Source organism: Netta rufina (genome assembly GCF_964035555.1).
Source record: "Netta rufina genome assembly, chromosome: 5".
In the NCBI taxonomy this organism is placed as follows: Eukaryota; Metazoa; Chordata; class Aves; order Anseriformes; family Anatidae; genus Netta; species Netta rufina.
Genome location: NC_140128.1, coordinates 58,035,602 through 58,052,642, shown reverse-complemented (window position 1 = coordinate 58,052,642; position 17,041 = coordinate 58,035,602). Strand labels below are relative to the sequence as shown.

Genomic DNA, 17,041 nt, shown 5'->3' with positions numbered 1-17,041 from the left:
GGCGGAGCAAAGAGGGGTTCCCAAAACATTTTTGTTACAGGCTCATAACCATGTTTGGAGACACGATTTTCTGCCAGGCTGAAAGCTATGCCCAGAACTTCTGAAGCCCCACGTAGGAGCTGTTGCTTTAGGTATATCCTGTGAAATAACCACTCTTGTAAAAGGAATGCCATCAGTACGTAACTTCCCTTCATTCAGAGAGAACTTGTGCCAGTCCATCTCTTACTGAATCTTTCCAATTCATGCAAAAAACAGTATTTTCTGAGGCCATGATTCCTTTTAATAGCTGCTGTAATGCATGTTGAATGTTGTACTGAGACACAAGACCTGAATTCTCTTCCTGGTTGCGTCATGTAAACCCAATGAGCTGTGTCATGAACAGTCTTGTCTATTTAGCTCATAAACTTGTTAGATTACGGTATGTCATTGTCAATTTATGAAGTGGTCATACATCAGAGATCCAGCCCCTGGATCTGCTGCACAGCTAGTGATTATGTAAAGTCTAGAACAGAACTCTTTCTAATACCTCATGTTGTCTTTAATTTCAGAAAACCGATATCTGTGCTTTGGAGCTGCAAAACTTTGAGAACCAAGTAGCAAAACTGAGAGGCTATGGGGAAAGATTTCAGTTACCTATCACCTTAATCCAGGAAGTTTATAAATTAGAGGTAAAAACACAGTATGGTTTCCACTTATTCAGCAAGGTTTGATCTTTCTGTGCAAGGTATTTTTAGCATCAAAAAAATGATAGTTATTTTGCATTCTGGGAATGAGTGGTTTGGTTTGTAAGATTCATTTCTGTCCTAACTAAATTATGTTCATGTCGTAGGATGTTTTGGATGACATGTGGAGGATTCTGAAAGCAAAGTATGTGGAGCTGAATTCCCCTTCCATCAGTGAGAACCAGTATGAGGACTTACTTCGTGGGTTTGCAGAGTTAGTTGCTATTGGACAAGAGAAGGTTGCACAAGATGCAAAGCAGCTAACAAAAAGCAGGGCAGCTCTACAGTCTCACCTGGAAAATCACAAGGTATGGGATGCTAATCACAGCACTGCTCAGATCAGCATATCAGGAGCATTATTTTCCGTAACTGGTTGCTCACAACTGTCATGGAGAAGAATAACTCGTAAGAGAGGGACCTGAGTACCTGCAGAAAATGATGAAAAGCTTTCAGTTAACCAAAATTGGATCTCTCTAAGAAGGACAGTTTATTACAACTAGTTTTCATAATAAATTAAGATGGGGGTATCAGTTGTGCCAGTGTATTTAATACTACTGTTGTGGCTTACCTCAGAACATATTGATACATGATGAAAATGCATGTCCTTCTGACTTTTGGTAATGAGATTGCTGAAGTTGCAGTCTAGCAACTGAAAGTTGAGGCTTTGCATTCTTTGCATTCTGTGCCCTCATGATCTGATGGAGGAAACTTAGCTGTAACAGCTCTTTTTTTAGGGGAGGATAGTTTAGATCCTCCCCTTGGAAGTCTGGTGTCTCCTCTACCCAGCTGCTACATGTTTGATGGAATATCCTGAGAATGCACCTGCATCCTCACTGTTCTGCTGCTTGGCAAGAAGCCCTGGCCAATACTAATCACAGGAAGACATGTCTGTCATGTCAGTGTCTTGATTTAACTACTTCATGTAGCTCTAGCTCCTTAAAGAATTGCTTCAGGATGCCAAGCACTGCAAATCACTACTCTGGAGTCATAGGAATGATGTTTTGTCATTTAGTCAGAAATTGCCCTTAGCAGAGTAAAATGTTAAGAATTTATTTACAAAGGAAATCAAATATAGAATGTATTTGCACTCCAAATTTACACACATTGATTTACAAAAATAAAAGAAAACAGCAAGAGTAATTTTTCCTGCCCTAGTTATAAAGACTTACCAGGATGCTCACAGGGTTACAGTCCTTAAGTGAAATTCTTGTACGAGGTATTAGTTCTTAGTTAAGGTCTTGGTTGAAGAGTATGATCTTGCATACTCAAAGGTTTGTGTTTTTTTTTCTGAGAGAAAGTATCTTACTGAGATTCATCCCTTTCCTAGGGGCTCAGCTGAGCCATAACTAAATCAAACTGTTACCTCACAGCTATCCCAAAATATTTATGTGCCCTACCTACTACTTCTGATCAAACCCTTGATGCTTGGAGTCATCTCCCATCTAAGTGAAACAGTCTGAATAATGGCTATCTGAGGATGATGATAATTACCTCACATTAAATTCAACTTACGTATAGTTAAAACTTCTTTCCATCATCTTCCTCCAACATCTCTGTATTTTATACGAACTGAAGGTATAAATGTAGATTATTTTATTTTTTATAAATGTATAAATGAAAGTAGTGTATGTAACTCATCAATGGTTATTGACTGACTGTAAAATCATCAGTAACTGCCCATCTTGGGTTGATGTAGAGTTTGAGTAGAGGGTTCCTGTTCCCAGCTTTGAGAGGTCCTGAAGCTGGCTGCTCTTCTCAGTGAGTCTCCTCTACCTTCTCCATACTCCTGCATGATTTCTCTTAAAGAGCCGGCTTTAACTGTTGTTTGTCGTTTTTTGTTTTTTTCAGGACTTTTTCCACAACCTCATGACCCACATGGCTTTCATGCAAGCATTTTCCGAGAAAGTGTCTCCCTCCATCCTACAGAAGAGAGAAAAATTCTGGAGAGAGCTGGTGGATGAAGTCAGATTGTTGGAGCAGAAGGCCAGTCAGTATGGTATACACTTAGAGAGCCTGTTAAAGGTAATGAACCAAAGAAACCCAGGGTAAAAGCTGAAGGGAAGGAGGAGACAGGTTGCATATAGGGGAAGCCTTTCTGTATCTGTGATTCTTTGGGTGGAAGTAGTTCTTCTTTTACATCTCCATTGAATGGCAACTTGTTCTGTGTGTTTCAGTAAACTGTCAATTTCTTTGAAAAAAACTCTGGAAGAGGACATTTCAATCCATTACTCTGATGTGGGTGGGACTTTATGACTTGTTGTAGTTTTAGAGTGCCTGGGCTGACAGTAGAACCTTTTAGGACATAAAAATACTAGTACTGCTTTAAAATAAAATCTGAAAAATGATTTAAAAACACCACTAAAGAACAAAAAATTAAGTGTACCTCTTTAAAATTAGAAATCTTGAAGTTATTCAGTGAATTATTTCATCTGTGATAAAATCATATCTCACTTTAATATTTCCATATGACTTATCTGTTTACGTGTTCTGTTTCGTTGAAACAAGAGCTACTGATGCTAGAATAAGCATTAAAGTCTCAGTCTGACATAGCAAAAATGCACAGATAGATATGTGTTATATTAATGATATGTGTTATATTAATTTTAGGAATGGACAGAATTTGATGATGAATGCCTAGCTTTCAGTAAGGAGTTAGAGGCAGTTAACTCTACGTTGCCATCTGTTAATTTGGTTGAAGAAACAGAAGAAAGATTAATGGAAAGGATTGCACTTCTCCAGGTATTGATGTGTCCGCCTCTCTGACTGTTTATCTTTGTGGATCTGTAGGGCTAGAAAGAAAGATTAATTGGAATATGAGGAGATGCCAGTTTGCAGGGCACTGTTTCCTTTGTGTCCGTGTCTGTGTGTGGATGCATGCTGAAAATTTCCATGTTCTTTTTAAAAGTAGTGAGGGATTGGGCAGCTAATTTCAGCCATGGTCTACAAGTTCACCTAAGTAGGAGTAATGACTATAGCTGCTTTAGAACTTGGTCTTAAACGCAAATACTTGGGAATGGTCCGTAAAGGCAGAGCAGCATGAAAAAATGGCACACAGGCTACATGAGTCACAAGGACTTTGGGATGAACACGGAGCCACTTCTCTGTAATTCAGGAATGATCTTCTTGCCATGATGTAAAACCTGTGGAAGAGGAGAATCAAACCAGTGCCTTCAAATATTTGTACACCTGGTTGCAATAGAAGGCCTACTGGTTTTAACAGCTCCTTCTAAAATTCTGACTATTCAAAATGAAACGTCCCGATTTCCCTCTGACCAAAGAGAATAAATTCCTTTTGTAGAGAATGGCAAATAGGCTACTGGCTTGTTCCCAGTTGCAGCTCTGATGGCAGATCTATACCTTTATTTAGAATATCAAGTCCAGTTTGAAACATTTGATCTATCTTTAAAACATATAAAATATAAAAACAATCTTTATGGTTGTTTTATAAAATTAAGAAGAAAAAATATTCGATAAAGTGGTGTATCCTCAGAGTGATTTGCATTCCTCAGAGATTTGACCTTTTTTGTCTTCAGAGGACCTACTCTATTGGAAATTTTGGAATTAGTGAGTCTCTGTGTCTATAATAAGTCCAGTTTGATATTTAGATTCATAGACTCTAAAGACAAAAAGAACTACTGTGATTTAATGTAGTTGACTGCATAAAAGAAATTACTGGATGTTCCCAGAGAATTCTGAGCTACAGTTTATCTTTTGAAATAAACCAGCAGTAGATAATAATCACAGTGGCCCTCGGGTGCTTTAGATGCCTGTCACAGTGAGATGGGAGACATATAATATTTGCATAGCCATTCACTGTGAAGTTGTTTGCTTTCCTTTGTTTCGTAAGTTCTTAACTAGCCGTTCACTCTTAAGTCTTTATTTTACTTTAATGACATCAGAAACAAAGTAGTAAGGCTTTAGAAGATTCTTCTGGGATGACTCCCAGCCGTGGAGCTTTGCAGTTTCAAGGACAGAGCAGAATAAAATTCTCTGGGGTTTAATTCCTGTGAGACAATTATCCCTATTAATAATAAATATTGTATAACCACTTCTGTCTGGAGAGATTTGAGAAACTTGCATATCATACAATTGCTCCTTTCTGCCTTCTCCCTAGGGCTGATCTACTTCCTGTTTCTTTTTCTTTTTTTTTTTTCTCCCTCTTCTTATTTTGAATTTCCAGTGAAGTGTAGTAATGGTAAAATGATGCTTTGTTTTTATTCAGCTCTCTGAGCAATCCAAGCCACTCTTATGACTTCGACTCAATGTCTTCACTGTTCACTCTTCATTTCTCCCTACCACCATTATTCAGTAATTACCCCAACAGCTTCTTTCAAAACTTTGGCAACGTTTTAAAAATAGGATAGAGACAGAAGCCCTACTAAGAACAGGAGGGTAATAATTTTCTGCTGGGGACAATTATATGTTCAGACAATGCAGCCAGGTCTGATAGATATGGTTCATCCATAGCCTGAAGTTTATGTGTGTCAAAAAGGCCCAGAAAATCATATCAATCGTTCTGATTAATGCATAAAATTATGTTGAGATCTCTTTTGATCTATCGAGAGGGAACTGAAAAAAATAAACCATATCCCTTTTACATGTACTGAAGTACAGATTGCTTCGTAATGGAAAACGAAATACATGGCAGAGGAAATGTGAGATTAAGATGTTAGAGCAAATGGTATGTATTTTGCTAGCCATGTTTTCGATTTTTAAAATGTTATTATTTTGCAAACTTCCCATATTCTGATAGCAAATCAAAAGCAGTGTTGATGGAAAGCATGCCCGGCTATACCAGATGGTGAAAGAAGGGAAGAAATTGCTGACTGCAGTAAGCTGTCCAGAAATCACAAGTCAGATTCGGAAGCTGGAAGAGCAGTGGTTGTCCTTAACCAAAAAAATTGGCAATGAACTACACAGACTTCAAACATTACTCCAGCTCTTGGTCAGGTGGGTTATAACTCAGAATGCAACTTGAGATATCAGCTAGAAATTAATTTGTAACATTCTATAGTTGCATTTTCTAAATATTGATATAAAAGTAATAAATGTTATACTGCCTTTCACTTAAAACTCAAAAAAAAAGAAAAAGCAGTAGTGATCAGAAAAGTGGTATTGTATTACACAGCCGATCTTCTTGCACTCGCTTCACTTCCCATTTAGTTTTGTGGGAATGCTGTTTTGATTGCTATCATTGCAAAGTACCTAGGAGAGTTAGCTGCATCATGCTGCAGTTCCTGTACTGAAAGTGTTAACAGAAGCTCTTATCCTGCTGCCATAAGCATTTTTGTTATGAATGCAAAGTAGCCTTTATTCCCATACAAAGGCATAGTGCACCAATCTGCATGTACACGATCCCCCTTATAAACTCTCAAGACCTGGTAGAAATGCTGCCTCACCCTGCTGTTTTGAGCTCCCTGAGGGGGAAAGACCCAGGTATGCTCTGTGCTTTCACAAGGCCCAAGCCAACTGTCAGCTGCAGTCCTGGCAGTTTGGGTGGAGGCAGTCTGGAGCTTTACAACCCCGTCCACCAGGCAATGTACCAAGCACAGCAGTCCCTGCACCCAGTCTGTGTGCTCTGAGCCCAGTCTGCCTGGACCAGTGGTGGAGATGAAGCATTCCTGGATTTATTAGTATTTAGTCCTGCTGTGTGTTCTGTCTGCACTATATCTTGCAGTATGTGCAAGTGATTTTGACTACCAGCAAAACTGTTTTCACCCACGTAAGCTTGTCCTAACATCTGCTGGGTGAATATGGAAAGAGGATGTTTTCAGAGAGAGCAGACCAACTGAAAAGAGCTGCTAGGGACAGACTCTTGTGTATCTGCTGCAGAACTGCTGTGTTGCACATCAGCCCGTGCTGGTGCTGTGCTCCCATAAGAGTTATGTAGCTGCATAGGTGTCAGAAGACCTTCTCACAAAGATAACAACTTGGAGGATGAGAAACGTATCCCAGACTCAGATAGGAGATAAATGTTTGTGTGTTTTGTTTTCTCCTTTTAGCTACAACAGAGACTCAGAGGAATTAATGAAATGGCTGGATTCTGCTCAGCAGAGAATGAATTTTTGGAAGGAGCAGTCTCTCAGTGTGTCACAAGACCTTCCCACCATCAGGGATAACATCAACAGCTTGTTTGTAAGTCTGTTATCCTACCAGTTATCCTACCAGGTTGAGATGATATATCATGACTGCCAGGAAAATGACCCTTTTGACTTTTTTTTGTATTTGCCATGACTAGAAGCTGCCTGCAGAATATGACACAAAATGGCTGCATGCCCCAAAGATACTGCATTACCTGGATGGGGAACCAGGAGGATGGGAGGCCACAAAAAAACTTCTTTCAGATAGTTAGGCCAGCCAGAGTGCATAAACCAGAATGGGATCCTCTCATAGAGAGTTCCCAGTTGCAACATATCACAGCCCAGCCAGGATCTCTTATGCATGCATAGCATAATAGCATGGTTTCTCTCTTGCTACTGATACCAAATACCAGATACAGCAAGTCAGCCCAGCTGATAGACCATTTACCAGCAGAGGTGGACTCAGGGAGCAGGAATGAAGTGGATGGGTCTGTGGGGTTGGTCAGCCAAAGTCAGGGAAGAGAAACCCTATAAAAAGCAGATTCTGAATTGTATTTCATGTCTTTGCCTGCTCTCTGGTGCTGTGCTCCCCTCATATGACTAGCCAGGAGATTGAGCCCCAATGCGAGACCTGACAGAGGGAGTCTTGCACAGTGGGAAAGCAAAGCATTGTGAAAGGTGGACACGTAGGTGTGAGCCGGACAGAGACTTGAGAACTGAGGTTGCTCCCTTGACCACTGTGTGGAAATGAGGATATTCCCAGTCCCTATAGAGCAAGAGGTAGTATTCAGCATTATATCTAGATGGGCAGAAAAGGACCTTACACAATGCCAAAACATGTTGAGTTTAGGTTTTCTGAACTTTACAAACTTGCTAAAATCCTTTTGTTGAAACAGTTCATCCCGTGACTTGAAAACCTGGTTTGTCTTCTTTATTTAAATAGATGTATAAATATTTATCCTCTCTTAAAATTCTCCCATGCACCTCAGACATTCTCTAAGGAAGTTGATGAAAAATCTTCCCTGAAGTCTTCTGTGGTGAGCACTGCCAACCAGCTCTTTCACGTGAAGCAAGCTGATACTGCAGCACTTAGGTCATCTTTGGCAAAGTTCGAGCAAAAATGGGGAGAACTGATTACGCAGCTCCCAGCTATCCAAGAAAAGCTTCACCAGGTGAGGAGAAACTGCTGCCATCTCTCAGTTCGAGCTGAATAATTACTTTAAAATGTTGCTACTGGCATTCAGTTGGCTGCTGTGTGATATCTGCAAAGCACCTCTTTGTTAATTAACTGTCTGTCTTGCTTTCAGAATATCCCCAACGTTATACTGCTGTTTAATTATTGCAGTGTTCTGTCTATGCTGTTTTGCACATATCTATCATCTCTGCACTTTTATATGAAAGTCCATTACAATTAGAAATGGTTTTATTTCAAATTTCTGAGTTCTCTAACTTTTTAAAATTTAAGTCTTATGCCCCTCTGGAGCACAGAACTCACTTTCAAGTTCATACCCTGATAATTGCAATTATAAGATCTGAGCCCTCCTAAAAATACAGATGTCATCTTTCTTGATATTTCTAAGAAGCAGAATGTGGAGGGTTCATTATGTGCTTTACCCCTAGCTTCAAATGGAAAAACTTTCTTCACGGGAAGCTATTGCTGAGCTAATGACCTGGCTGGACCATGTGGAACAACAGAAGGGACACGAAGAATCAGTAAATTCACAAAGCAGTGCTGCCCATGTCAGAAGTCTCCTTCAGAAGTACAAGGTAAATGAGAAGCTGAAACTCCAGGGTTAACTTGCGATTCTTTTGCTGTCTCAAGCGTGGAAACAGCCTGTAGGCACTGTTATATCCTTACCCCTGCGCTCAGGGTTCCCCAAACAGCCTCAAAGGTACTTTAACATCTTCTGTTATAAAACCCTTTTGTTTCCATGCCACACAAAATGCTGTCTGCCTTGTGACACAGCTACTGCCAGCTGTGCTGTATTCTCTGTTTCCTCATTCCATTCCATCTGTCTCACTCCCATCTGTCTCACTCATTCTCTCTCTTACATTCAGGTTACCAGATGTGTTGAGTAGGAAAGCTTTGCTTACTTAAGAAGCTAGTCTCTGCATTTGTGCTGTGTTTTAGTCTGCATTTTCAACAAGGAATATCTCATAATTTTGGATCTCCACAGTCAGCATCCATTTAGCCAGAGAACAAGGATTTTGAGTATTATGTTTCATCAAAAGAAATAACCTGCTGGGAAAGATATCAGATGAATGTCTCTGCAGAGATGCTAGAGCAGGCTGTTGGCTCAGTTTATATGCTAAAGCTCCAGTGGCAGAGGCTTATTGCCCGAGCCACAGGAAGGGTTCAAGCCATTCTTGTACCTCCGTAGGTGTCCAAGAGCCCAACCTCAAGGCACAAATTGCTATGAAGATCTATTTTGTTTTGGCCTTGTGGAACTACCAAGTGGTCCTCTGCGCTCCGACTGTAAAGCATTTGCCAGCCTATGGTGGCTGTGGTTCTCAGATGCTTTTATACTGCACATGATGCAAGTGTCAAAGTATACATTTCTTTCAAAGTACCTTAGTTTAGCAGATATTTAGCATTTTGTTCATTATCAGTTGGTTTTGCAGGTTGGGAAATGTTGAGGTGCTGCTTTTAACCCTTTGGATATTTAGAGATCAGTTTGTAGATGCGCCTTCTGCACTTGCAAGCAATGCAGGGATGTGCATGCTGAGGAGAAAGCTGGGGTAACGGTCACAAATTCCCAAAAGGAAGCAGCTAAGGCTGTCCCTCTACTGGAGGTCTGCCTGATGGCTTTTTTTTTTGGATACTGCTAGATACAGTGAAGATCTCTTTCCTTCAGCCATCTCCCTGCCCTAAAAGACCTTCAAAAAATAAAATTTTAATCCTTTTCGCTGTGTGCATAGTTTCTGGCTTGCCTCTACAGGCAAGGCCACTGCTACTGGAGGACACTTTCTTCCCAGGTATTCTGATATTTTGTTCTGATATCAGTTATTCTGATTAAGGAGCACAAGCTCTTATTGCACCATGCTTTTATGACTCTCACAAGTGTAGAAAGGCCTTGGTATTAGCCTAATCTGGACCCGTGGCAGTGTAATGGTATTGTTTAATGGATAAAATACTGGGTCTGGTACCCCTAGGTTTTATTCCTGCACTGGCATTAGCTTGTTCTTATCTTTAGCTACCAATGTAATGGTAGTGATTTTCTGCAAAAGTTTCAGTGAATGGAAATAGCTACACAAATCTAGAACGGTAAAAATGGAGAATCAATCCTAAAGCCATGTCTGGTCAGATCCATTTCAGAAAAATTATTTAGGCCACGGATCAAAATAATAAGCCATGAATGTCTCATAACTATGCCTCAAAGCATTATTGGAATTGATCAGATTAAAACTGCCAAACTAATTGTTTTATGTATGTTTGTTTGTTTATTTTTAAATCCCTCCAGGAATATATGATGGAAATGAACTTTAAACAATGGATGGTAGATTTTGTTAACCAGTCACTCCTGCAAATGAGCACTTGTGATGTGGAAAGTAAGCGGTACGAAAGGACAGAATTTGCTGAGTGTCTTGGAGAGATGAACTTGCGGTGGCACGGGCTGCAGGCTTCTCTGAGCAGAAAGGTTTGATTGCATTTCATTGCTTTCTCTCCTGCAACTCTGATCTTGCCAGTGCCAGTGCTCTGTATTTGGCAAGCAGCCTTTCTCCCTGAGCCTGAAAACAGTGCTAAACACAGTGAGATTCCCTGTGCTGTCTGCTGTTTGGCCATCCTGCTGTCTCATGGGAAGCCTATGGAGTAGTCTAGTGCATCAGCTACCAGATAGTGTCCAAGTACCTAAACTAAGGTCTGGGAGAGCAAACTTCCCTGTAACTTGAAAGAATGGAAAGTAGACAAACTCTGCTCTTGAGGACAGCCTAGGATTTACCCCAGTTGTTTATATTAGGTGGAGAAAAATAGGTTTCTCAGATGAAGAAAATGCAATCAATGATGTGTCAACAAATATAATGATAAAATTATGAAGAAGGAAGAATTCAGAATAGTGTTTGCAGGGGAACCCTGAAAAAGTTGTGGCATTAAAAATTTCATGGGAGAAAACACTGGGTGGTTTGTGGAACTGAGGGTAAACTGCACTGGTTCATACAAACAGCCAAACCCTGCTTAGCAAACACAGCACCAAAAAAGCAAACATCCCCTCCACATGTCGTAGGATGGGAATGAGAAATACAGATCTATTAAGCCACCACCCATTTTCCTGTTGTAGCTGTTGGATTTGCTTAAAAAGTAATTATTAAGAAAAGTTGACAGCCCAGTTCAGATGTAAATGCATGGCGGTGCTGGAAAAGGCACAGCTGGAGGTCTGTTCCCAGCCCTGCTCCATCCCTCAGGGGTCAATGGAAACAGGTAGCTCTGTGTCTTTGTCCTCCTTCTGCAGCAATGAAAAATGCTTTCCCAGTGGAATGCTTTGAAGATCAGCAGCTGATAGGCAAATTCAAGGTGCAGGCTAATTATAACAGTGCATCTTCTGTGTTTCTCTGTAGAAAATACGTTTCTGGGAGTGCCTTTGCTCTGGTGAGGCTAGAAATAATCCCTGCATCCAGAATTAAATGCCAGTGCTTGGGTGCCCCAGTGCCTAGAAAAGCCAGTGTGACTCATGCAGCATGGAAAAGACTAGGGAAAGCAACCAAAAATGCAAACGGAATCCTTGTACCATGTTCCTCTTTCATCTGTTCCTCTTCTGAGCTTGCAGGACACTGGGAGAAGCTGCTCTCCCTGATGCAAAAAATGTTGATCAAACAGAATATTCCCAATTTTTTTCTGACTGGGAATGTCTCCAGAAACATTTCCAAGTGGAAAACTCAGTTCCTGCACAGTGATGAAAGTTTTGTGGTATAAAAAGTTATCTTCTCTGTTTTCAAGGAACTGCATTCTAGTATTTAGTGGATTCTCAGGGCTAAGACTGAAGATACGAGACTTTTCCCTTGCTTATCAGTAACTTTGTCAGTGGGTTTTAGGGCAAATGAGATTTTCATACTCTCTATGATCTTGCCCAGGTAGACAAGGCCCCCAACTTCTCAGATCCACAGGCTGCCAGCTTCAGATCCCACAATACCTTGTTCCCTTTCAAAACATTTATATTCAAAATACTTTTTACATTTATATTCAAAGTATTATTTAGATAAAATACTGTAACCTCAAATTTAGTCATGGAAGGGGGAACCCTGTTTCTTCCCACCTATAGATTTAAGTAAGTTAAAATATTTCTGTAACTTTCAGATACAAGACCTGGAACACCTTTTGGAAGATATTACTGAAAATGAGAACAAAGCACAGACTCTACACAACTGGCTGGAAGCTCAGAGTGATCGACTGAGATCTTTACAAACCCCAGAAAGTCTGATCTCTGCGCAGAACACATTAGATGATTGCAAGGTAAAGCATTATGTGTGGATTGTTATTGTCCAAAACGTGTGTAACACTTTGCTGAATCCAGCCTAAAGAACTGCACAGATTTTAACAGAAAAAAATGTAAAAGAAGTTGCCGTTTCCTAGAAGAGTAATATGGTGTAACTTCAAAGCATGGTAAGTTTTGGTAGTAAAGAGCTAGACCCACCAATGATGTGAATTGCTATTTTATGGTTTTTTCCTCCCTTTGAAGACACACCTACTGTTGTTTCATGGTGTTTGGAACGTGTAGCAATATTATAGAACATATTCTGAGATGCCTTCAAAAGAGAGAGTTCTCTCAGTTCGACACAGCTATGGATAAAGCTAGTTCCATTAATTTGAAGAGCTCTGTGGTGGTTGTGTTGTGGGAACTGCACAGTCTCATTTGGAAAAGTAGTAACTGTCCACACTCCAGGCCTAGAATGTAATCTCTGTGCACCAGCCTCAAGAATCTAGGTATACTTTGGTTTTGTTGAATTTTTCTAGGCACCAGCTCCCTCAAAATTAGAACAGGTGCAGCCAGCTAATAACTGAATCCTATTACTCTGGCAGTCTGCTGTTTTCGTTCAGTACAGTATTCCATTTCTATTTTTTTACACTGAATATTTGTTCTTTCATTTCCATGGTTACATGTCTCTCTCTCATAGTAGGCTGCTATTATTCCCCAGAGTGTTCTGTTATACACTGAGTTACTCGTCTCCCTGAAGCACTCTGAAATGCACTGAAGGGTCAAAATGGAAGAAAGGCACGGGGTATCTTTGACTAAAATACCACCCTACTCACAGCAAAATACAGTGCTGAGATGCAGGTGGCTAAGATGTTTAATTACAATTTTTTGCTCAATAAAAATGAAATCAAAATTTGATTATGTTTTGGGGACAGTAGTTGCGGGGAAAAGGTCATAACTTAATGTGTTGTATTACAGGGAAATGCCCGTAGTGTGTATGAGTATTTCCTCATGTTGTGAAAAAGTCGCTGATGAGCTTTATCCAGCATGTCAAGACTAAGAACCTTGCTGACTGTGTTGAGGAAGTTGTTCTTCCAAGCATTTATTTTAGTGGTTTCTCTCCCATGAGAGAAAGTCTCTGACTAAGCAGGCAAGCAGAAGATAACTTTCTAGAAGTTTTTAGGGTGTTGGGTACTTTTCTCCTATTGCAATGTCAGTTCCTATCTTCCTGGGTCTCCTGGAGCAGAGGAGGACCTGAACGCTAACCTGCCTGAAGAAAAGTTGACCTGCATTAATGCAAAAACTTTCTATGTCTGGAGAGGTACAGAGAGGCCTGCGTAGTGGCTGAGGAATTAGCTCTTGCAGATTTCATTTCCAGGCATGATGTCCAGTGCTTATGTTGACAGTAAATGGACTGGTTCTAGCTCCAGCTGCAGGAGACTCCCTAAAGCAGCTGCTGTCATTTTATATACCTGTAAAGAAGTCATTTTGAATCAGTTGTAAAATGGTGGTGGTGATGTATGGCTGGAGGGGCTGGTTTTAAAGAAGGAATGTTTATCTAAACTCCTCATATAGAAGAGTTTTTCTATAGTCTCATTAAAAGATCTTATTTATCTTCATTTTTTCTCTCTCTTTTTTCATCTAGGACCTAGAAAATCAGCTTGCAACTAAATCCAAAATGCTCGATGAGCTCAAACAGACTGTAGCTTTAAATGAAAGTGCAGAACAATCCCCAGAAGCTGCGCCTTTCAGGATAGCTGAGCTGTGTGAAATGAGGGACAACGTTGTCAGCCAGGTAAAGGGTTTGATTACATTCAGATTTCCTCACATACATATTCTTTCCACCAGTATTCTTAATCTTCTTCATGAAACGGCAGGAGCTGGTGCAAAAAAATTGTTAAGTATTCTTGAACTTAACCTTCCTAAGAACTTCCTTTTAAGTCTCTGCCATGCCAAAAGTTAATGTGTCCAAGGATGAGAGTGAGAAAAAGTCCACTTTCAAAGCGGTTTGAATACAGGGGAAGAAAGGACAGACCTACACCTGCAGTTTAAGAAAATAAAGAAATTGCATTGGTATTTTTCTGTTGAGTTAAAAATGGACATCTTAAGCTTTCTGACTCAATCTGCTTTTCAAAAAAATACTCTGGCCTTCTTCCTCTGGAGTATGCCAGTGGAAGCTGCCTACACCTCTGCCATTCTCACTGGAGCTTTTCTACTTCTCAGCTACTCTTTCCTCTATAAACAGGGATGGCTTTCCATATCTCAAACCCTACGTAGTCCCCAGAGGCTTCAAGGAGAGATAAGGCAAATTGGTTTTGCATGCAAACTGGCTCCCCAGCAGTCTGCATATGTAGTTATATTAGCTTTATATTTGAAACTGATCTTTTCTATCTAGATATAATTGACAGACACAGAGGACATAATAATGACTACAGTTAAGGATTTGAATTTGTGATAATAAATAGCCATATATTGGAGAGGATTATATGTGATCCAGTGATTGTATTTGTAGTTAAGATTCCCTTACACTTTTTATTATGAACACTTTGCTTTTATTCTTCAGAACTTTGTGAAACATGAGCCCTTTTGCTTGAACGCTTCCACATGAGGTGTCAGTCCAGGATGAGGTTACTCCTTCTTGTTTTATGTTTAGAGATCATGTGGCTGTTCCACAGCTAGAAAACGGAGAGATTTTTGTATGTGTATATGATGGAAAAGGAAAGTTTTTCATTTTGTTGCAGAGCTGGGGAGTTGAATTTGTCAGGATTAAGCAGCCTAGTGCTTTTTTCTAATTAGTCACAATGTTAGTATTTTTGTGACTTAAGTATTGAAATTAGAAATTGCAGATTGTTCTTACAATCTAGTTGTCTGCATGTGTGATGAAACGCAGAGTGCAGCTTTCTTCCCATGGCTGACTGGCCTCAGCAGGAGCCAGGCTGTGACTTCAAATACAGGTCTCAAGAGGTGTGATACCTTGCTTGTACTGTCTGTAGGCTGATCTTGAGACTGTGAGTCTGTGGCCCAGAGACATTTCACGAGCACGATGTCTTTCCATCTTCTTTGTGTGGGCAGTAATTAGCTGCAGGCTACAAAAAGCAATTAGAGTTTCCTCCCACCTCCATGATTCAAATGAGAATAAGGTTGATTAATCCATCTACTCCTGTGTGCCTGGAACTGTGATAGTAGGATACGATGATTAATGCAGTCTATTTAACATGCACTGTGGTTGAGAACAGTCCTCATCTTCCATTGAGTGGATGCATAGTTAGAACTGAAATCTGGCATCTGACTTTGCCAGGTCCCATGGAAACATGCTTCTTTCCTTTTCTGGTTTGCATGTTTTTCTCAAAGCATCTGGTACTAGCATGACTGAAAGCAAATACTGAACTAGATGAATGTTTTGTTTAACCCAGGGCATGTGTTGTGTGCTTACCTGACACTGAAAGGTAAAAATGAGAAGTTACTCTGAAGATCTGCAGTTTGGTATTTGTAATGTCTAGCAGTATGTGGCAAATGGAAAACTTGCATGCCCCAATGCAGATTAAGTGATTGTAATAATGAAAGATGCAAAGAGTAAACAAAGAGGATATTCCTCATTTTATTGTGTATGAAAATGCTATAGTTCCTAGATTGTAGTTCTGTTGGGCCTATATTTGTAGAGCACAATGGCATACATGGGGTGATAGCTCTCTGGAGTGTTTTAGTAGCATCTCCTTTTCAGTAAATTTTGAATAAATAAAACTTGATCCGTGGATCAAACCGTCTGCTTCCTAAGAATATTAAGGCTCTCAACTTCCTCCTACTTCAGGTTGATTTTGGCATGAAAGAATAAGCTGTAGATTGTTTCAGTACTTCCCTTTTTTTTTTTTTTTTGGCGGGGGGGGTGGAGAGGGGGAGTATTGTGGCTGGCAGAAAAGTGCTACCTTGAAATCAGGTAAAATTTTTATTTCCAGCAAATTCTTTTACTTCTCTCTAAATACTATTTACTGCTTAGTTTGAAGCCTGCACAATTCATTACCAAGTAGAAGAATACTTCAAGTTGTGAAATTCTTGTGGATTGTCATGAATTGAGCATTGAGCTGAGATTTAAGTCAGTTTAAAGGTGATTTATATGTGAGACAGTAAAAAAAATGTTTTGTTTGCAGGTTGCACAGCTAAAGACCTCTATGCAGTCAATACTGGAACAATGGAGAGTGTATGATGAAATTTATGCAGAAGTCAGCCTGATGATGACAAGATATTTGTACTGCATAGACCAGTGCAAACCTTCTGTGCTGTCATTGGAAGCTTTGAAAAAACAGGTTAAAACTCTGCAGGTAAATCTACTGGAGTTGTCTTAATTCCGTGCTTCCTTCTGTGTCTTAAACAAACAAAATGCACTGAAAAAGAAGTACACATTTTTTTCTCAAGGAAGTTACTCTTTATTGTAGTGCCAGTGAAGTCAGTGGAAATCTATTTATTTATTTATTTTTACCTTCTGTTTTTACCTTATATTTTACCTCCAGAGTTTTTCACTCTTAGCTGGGGACAAATAATAAATAGAAGGATCTGGGTTACCTCTTTACTTTCTTCACCCTCTTTATTTATAATCTGGATCAGATCCCAGATATGGTCCATGGCAGGTGTCTGCAATCACCTGTGTCAAGAAGGAGAACACAAAGCTGGGGACAGGAGCTGTCAAGCCAACTTCACTGCTAATAGAAATTTCCATGAAACAGCAGCCTAAAAGGAGACATTTTGATTTCTAGTGAATTTGTTTTATAAATTCAAGTCAATGTGTTTGTTAACTGAGCTGTTTCCTCAAGAGCAATAAATGACCTGAGTTTAAAAT

The 17,041-nt window shown here is 39.9% G+C and overlaps 1 protein-coding gene across 4 annotated transcripts in view; it reads left to right on the top strand.

Annotated features, from left to right (window-relative positions):
- The window catches only part of SYNE2 (spectrin repeat containing nuclear envelope protein 2), a 186,776-nt gene that overhangs the window by 120,193 nt on the left and 49,542 nt on the right, over nucleotides 1–17,041 (top strand). For all 4 annotated transcript variants that reach the window (XR_014618494.1, XM_084288050.1, XM_084288048.1 and 1 more), the window contains exons 77-88: nucleotides 549–668; nucleotides 830–1,030; nucleotides 2,571–2,744; nucleotides 3,330–3,461; nucleotides 5,476–5,672; nucleotides 6,725–6,857; nucleotides 7,792–7,974; nucleotides 8,423–8,569; nucleotides 10,264–10,440; nucleotides 12,093–12,248; nucleotides 13,856–14,005; nucleotides 16,356–16,526. Coding sequence is in view for 3 of the 4 variants with exons in the window: in XM_084288050.1 (XP_084144176.1) it covers nucleotides 549–668; nucleotides 830–1,030; nucleotides 2,571–2,744; nucleotides 3,330–3,461; nucleotides 5,476–5,672; nucleotides 6,725–6,857; nucleotides 7,792–7,974; nucleotides 8,423–8,569; nucleotides 10,264–10,440; nucleotides 12,093–12,248; nucleotides 13,856–14,005; nucleotides 16,356–16,526 (1,941 nt within the window). In the remaining variant the exon portion in view is untranslated. The remainder of the gene's footprint in view (nucleotides 1–548; nucleotides 669–829; nucleotides 1,031–2,570; nucleotides 2,745–3,329; nucleotides 3,462–5,475; nucleotides 5,673–6,724; nucleotides 6,858–7,791; nucleotides 7,975–8,422; nucleotides 8,570–10,263; nucleotides 10,441–12,092; nucleotides 12,249–13,855; nucleotides 14,006–16,355; nucleotides 16,527–17,041) is intronic.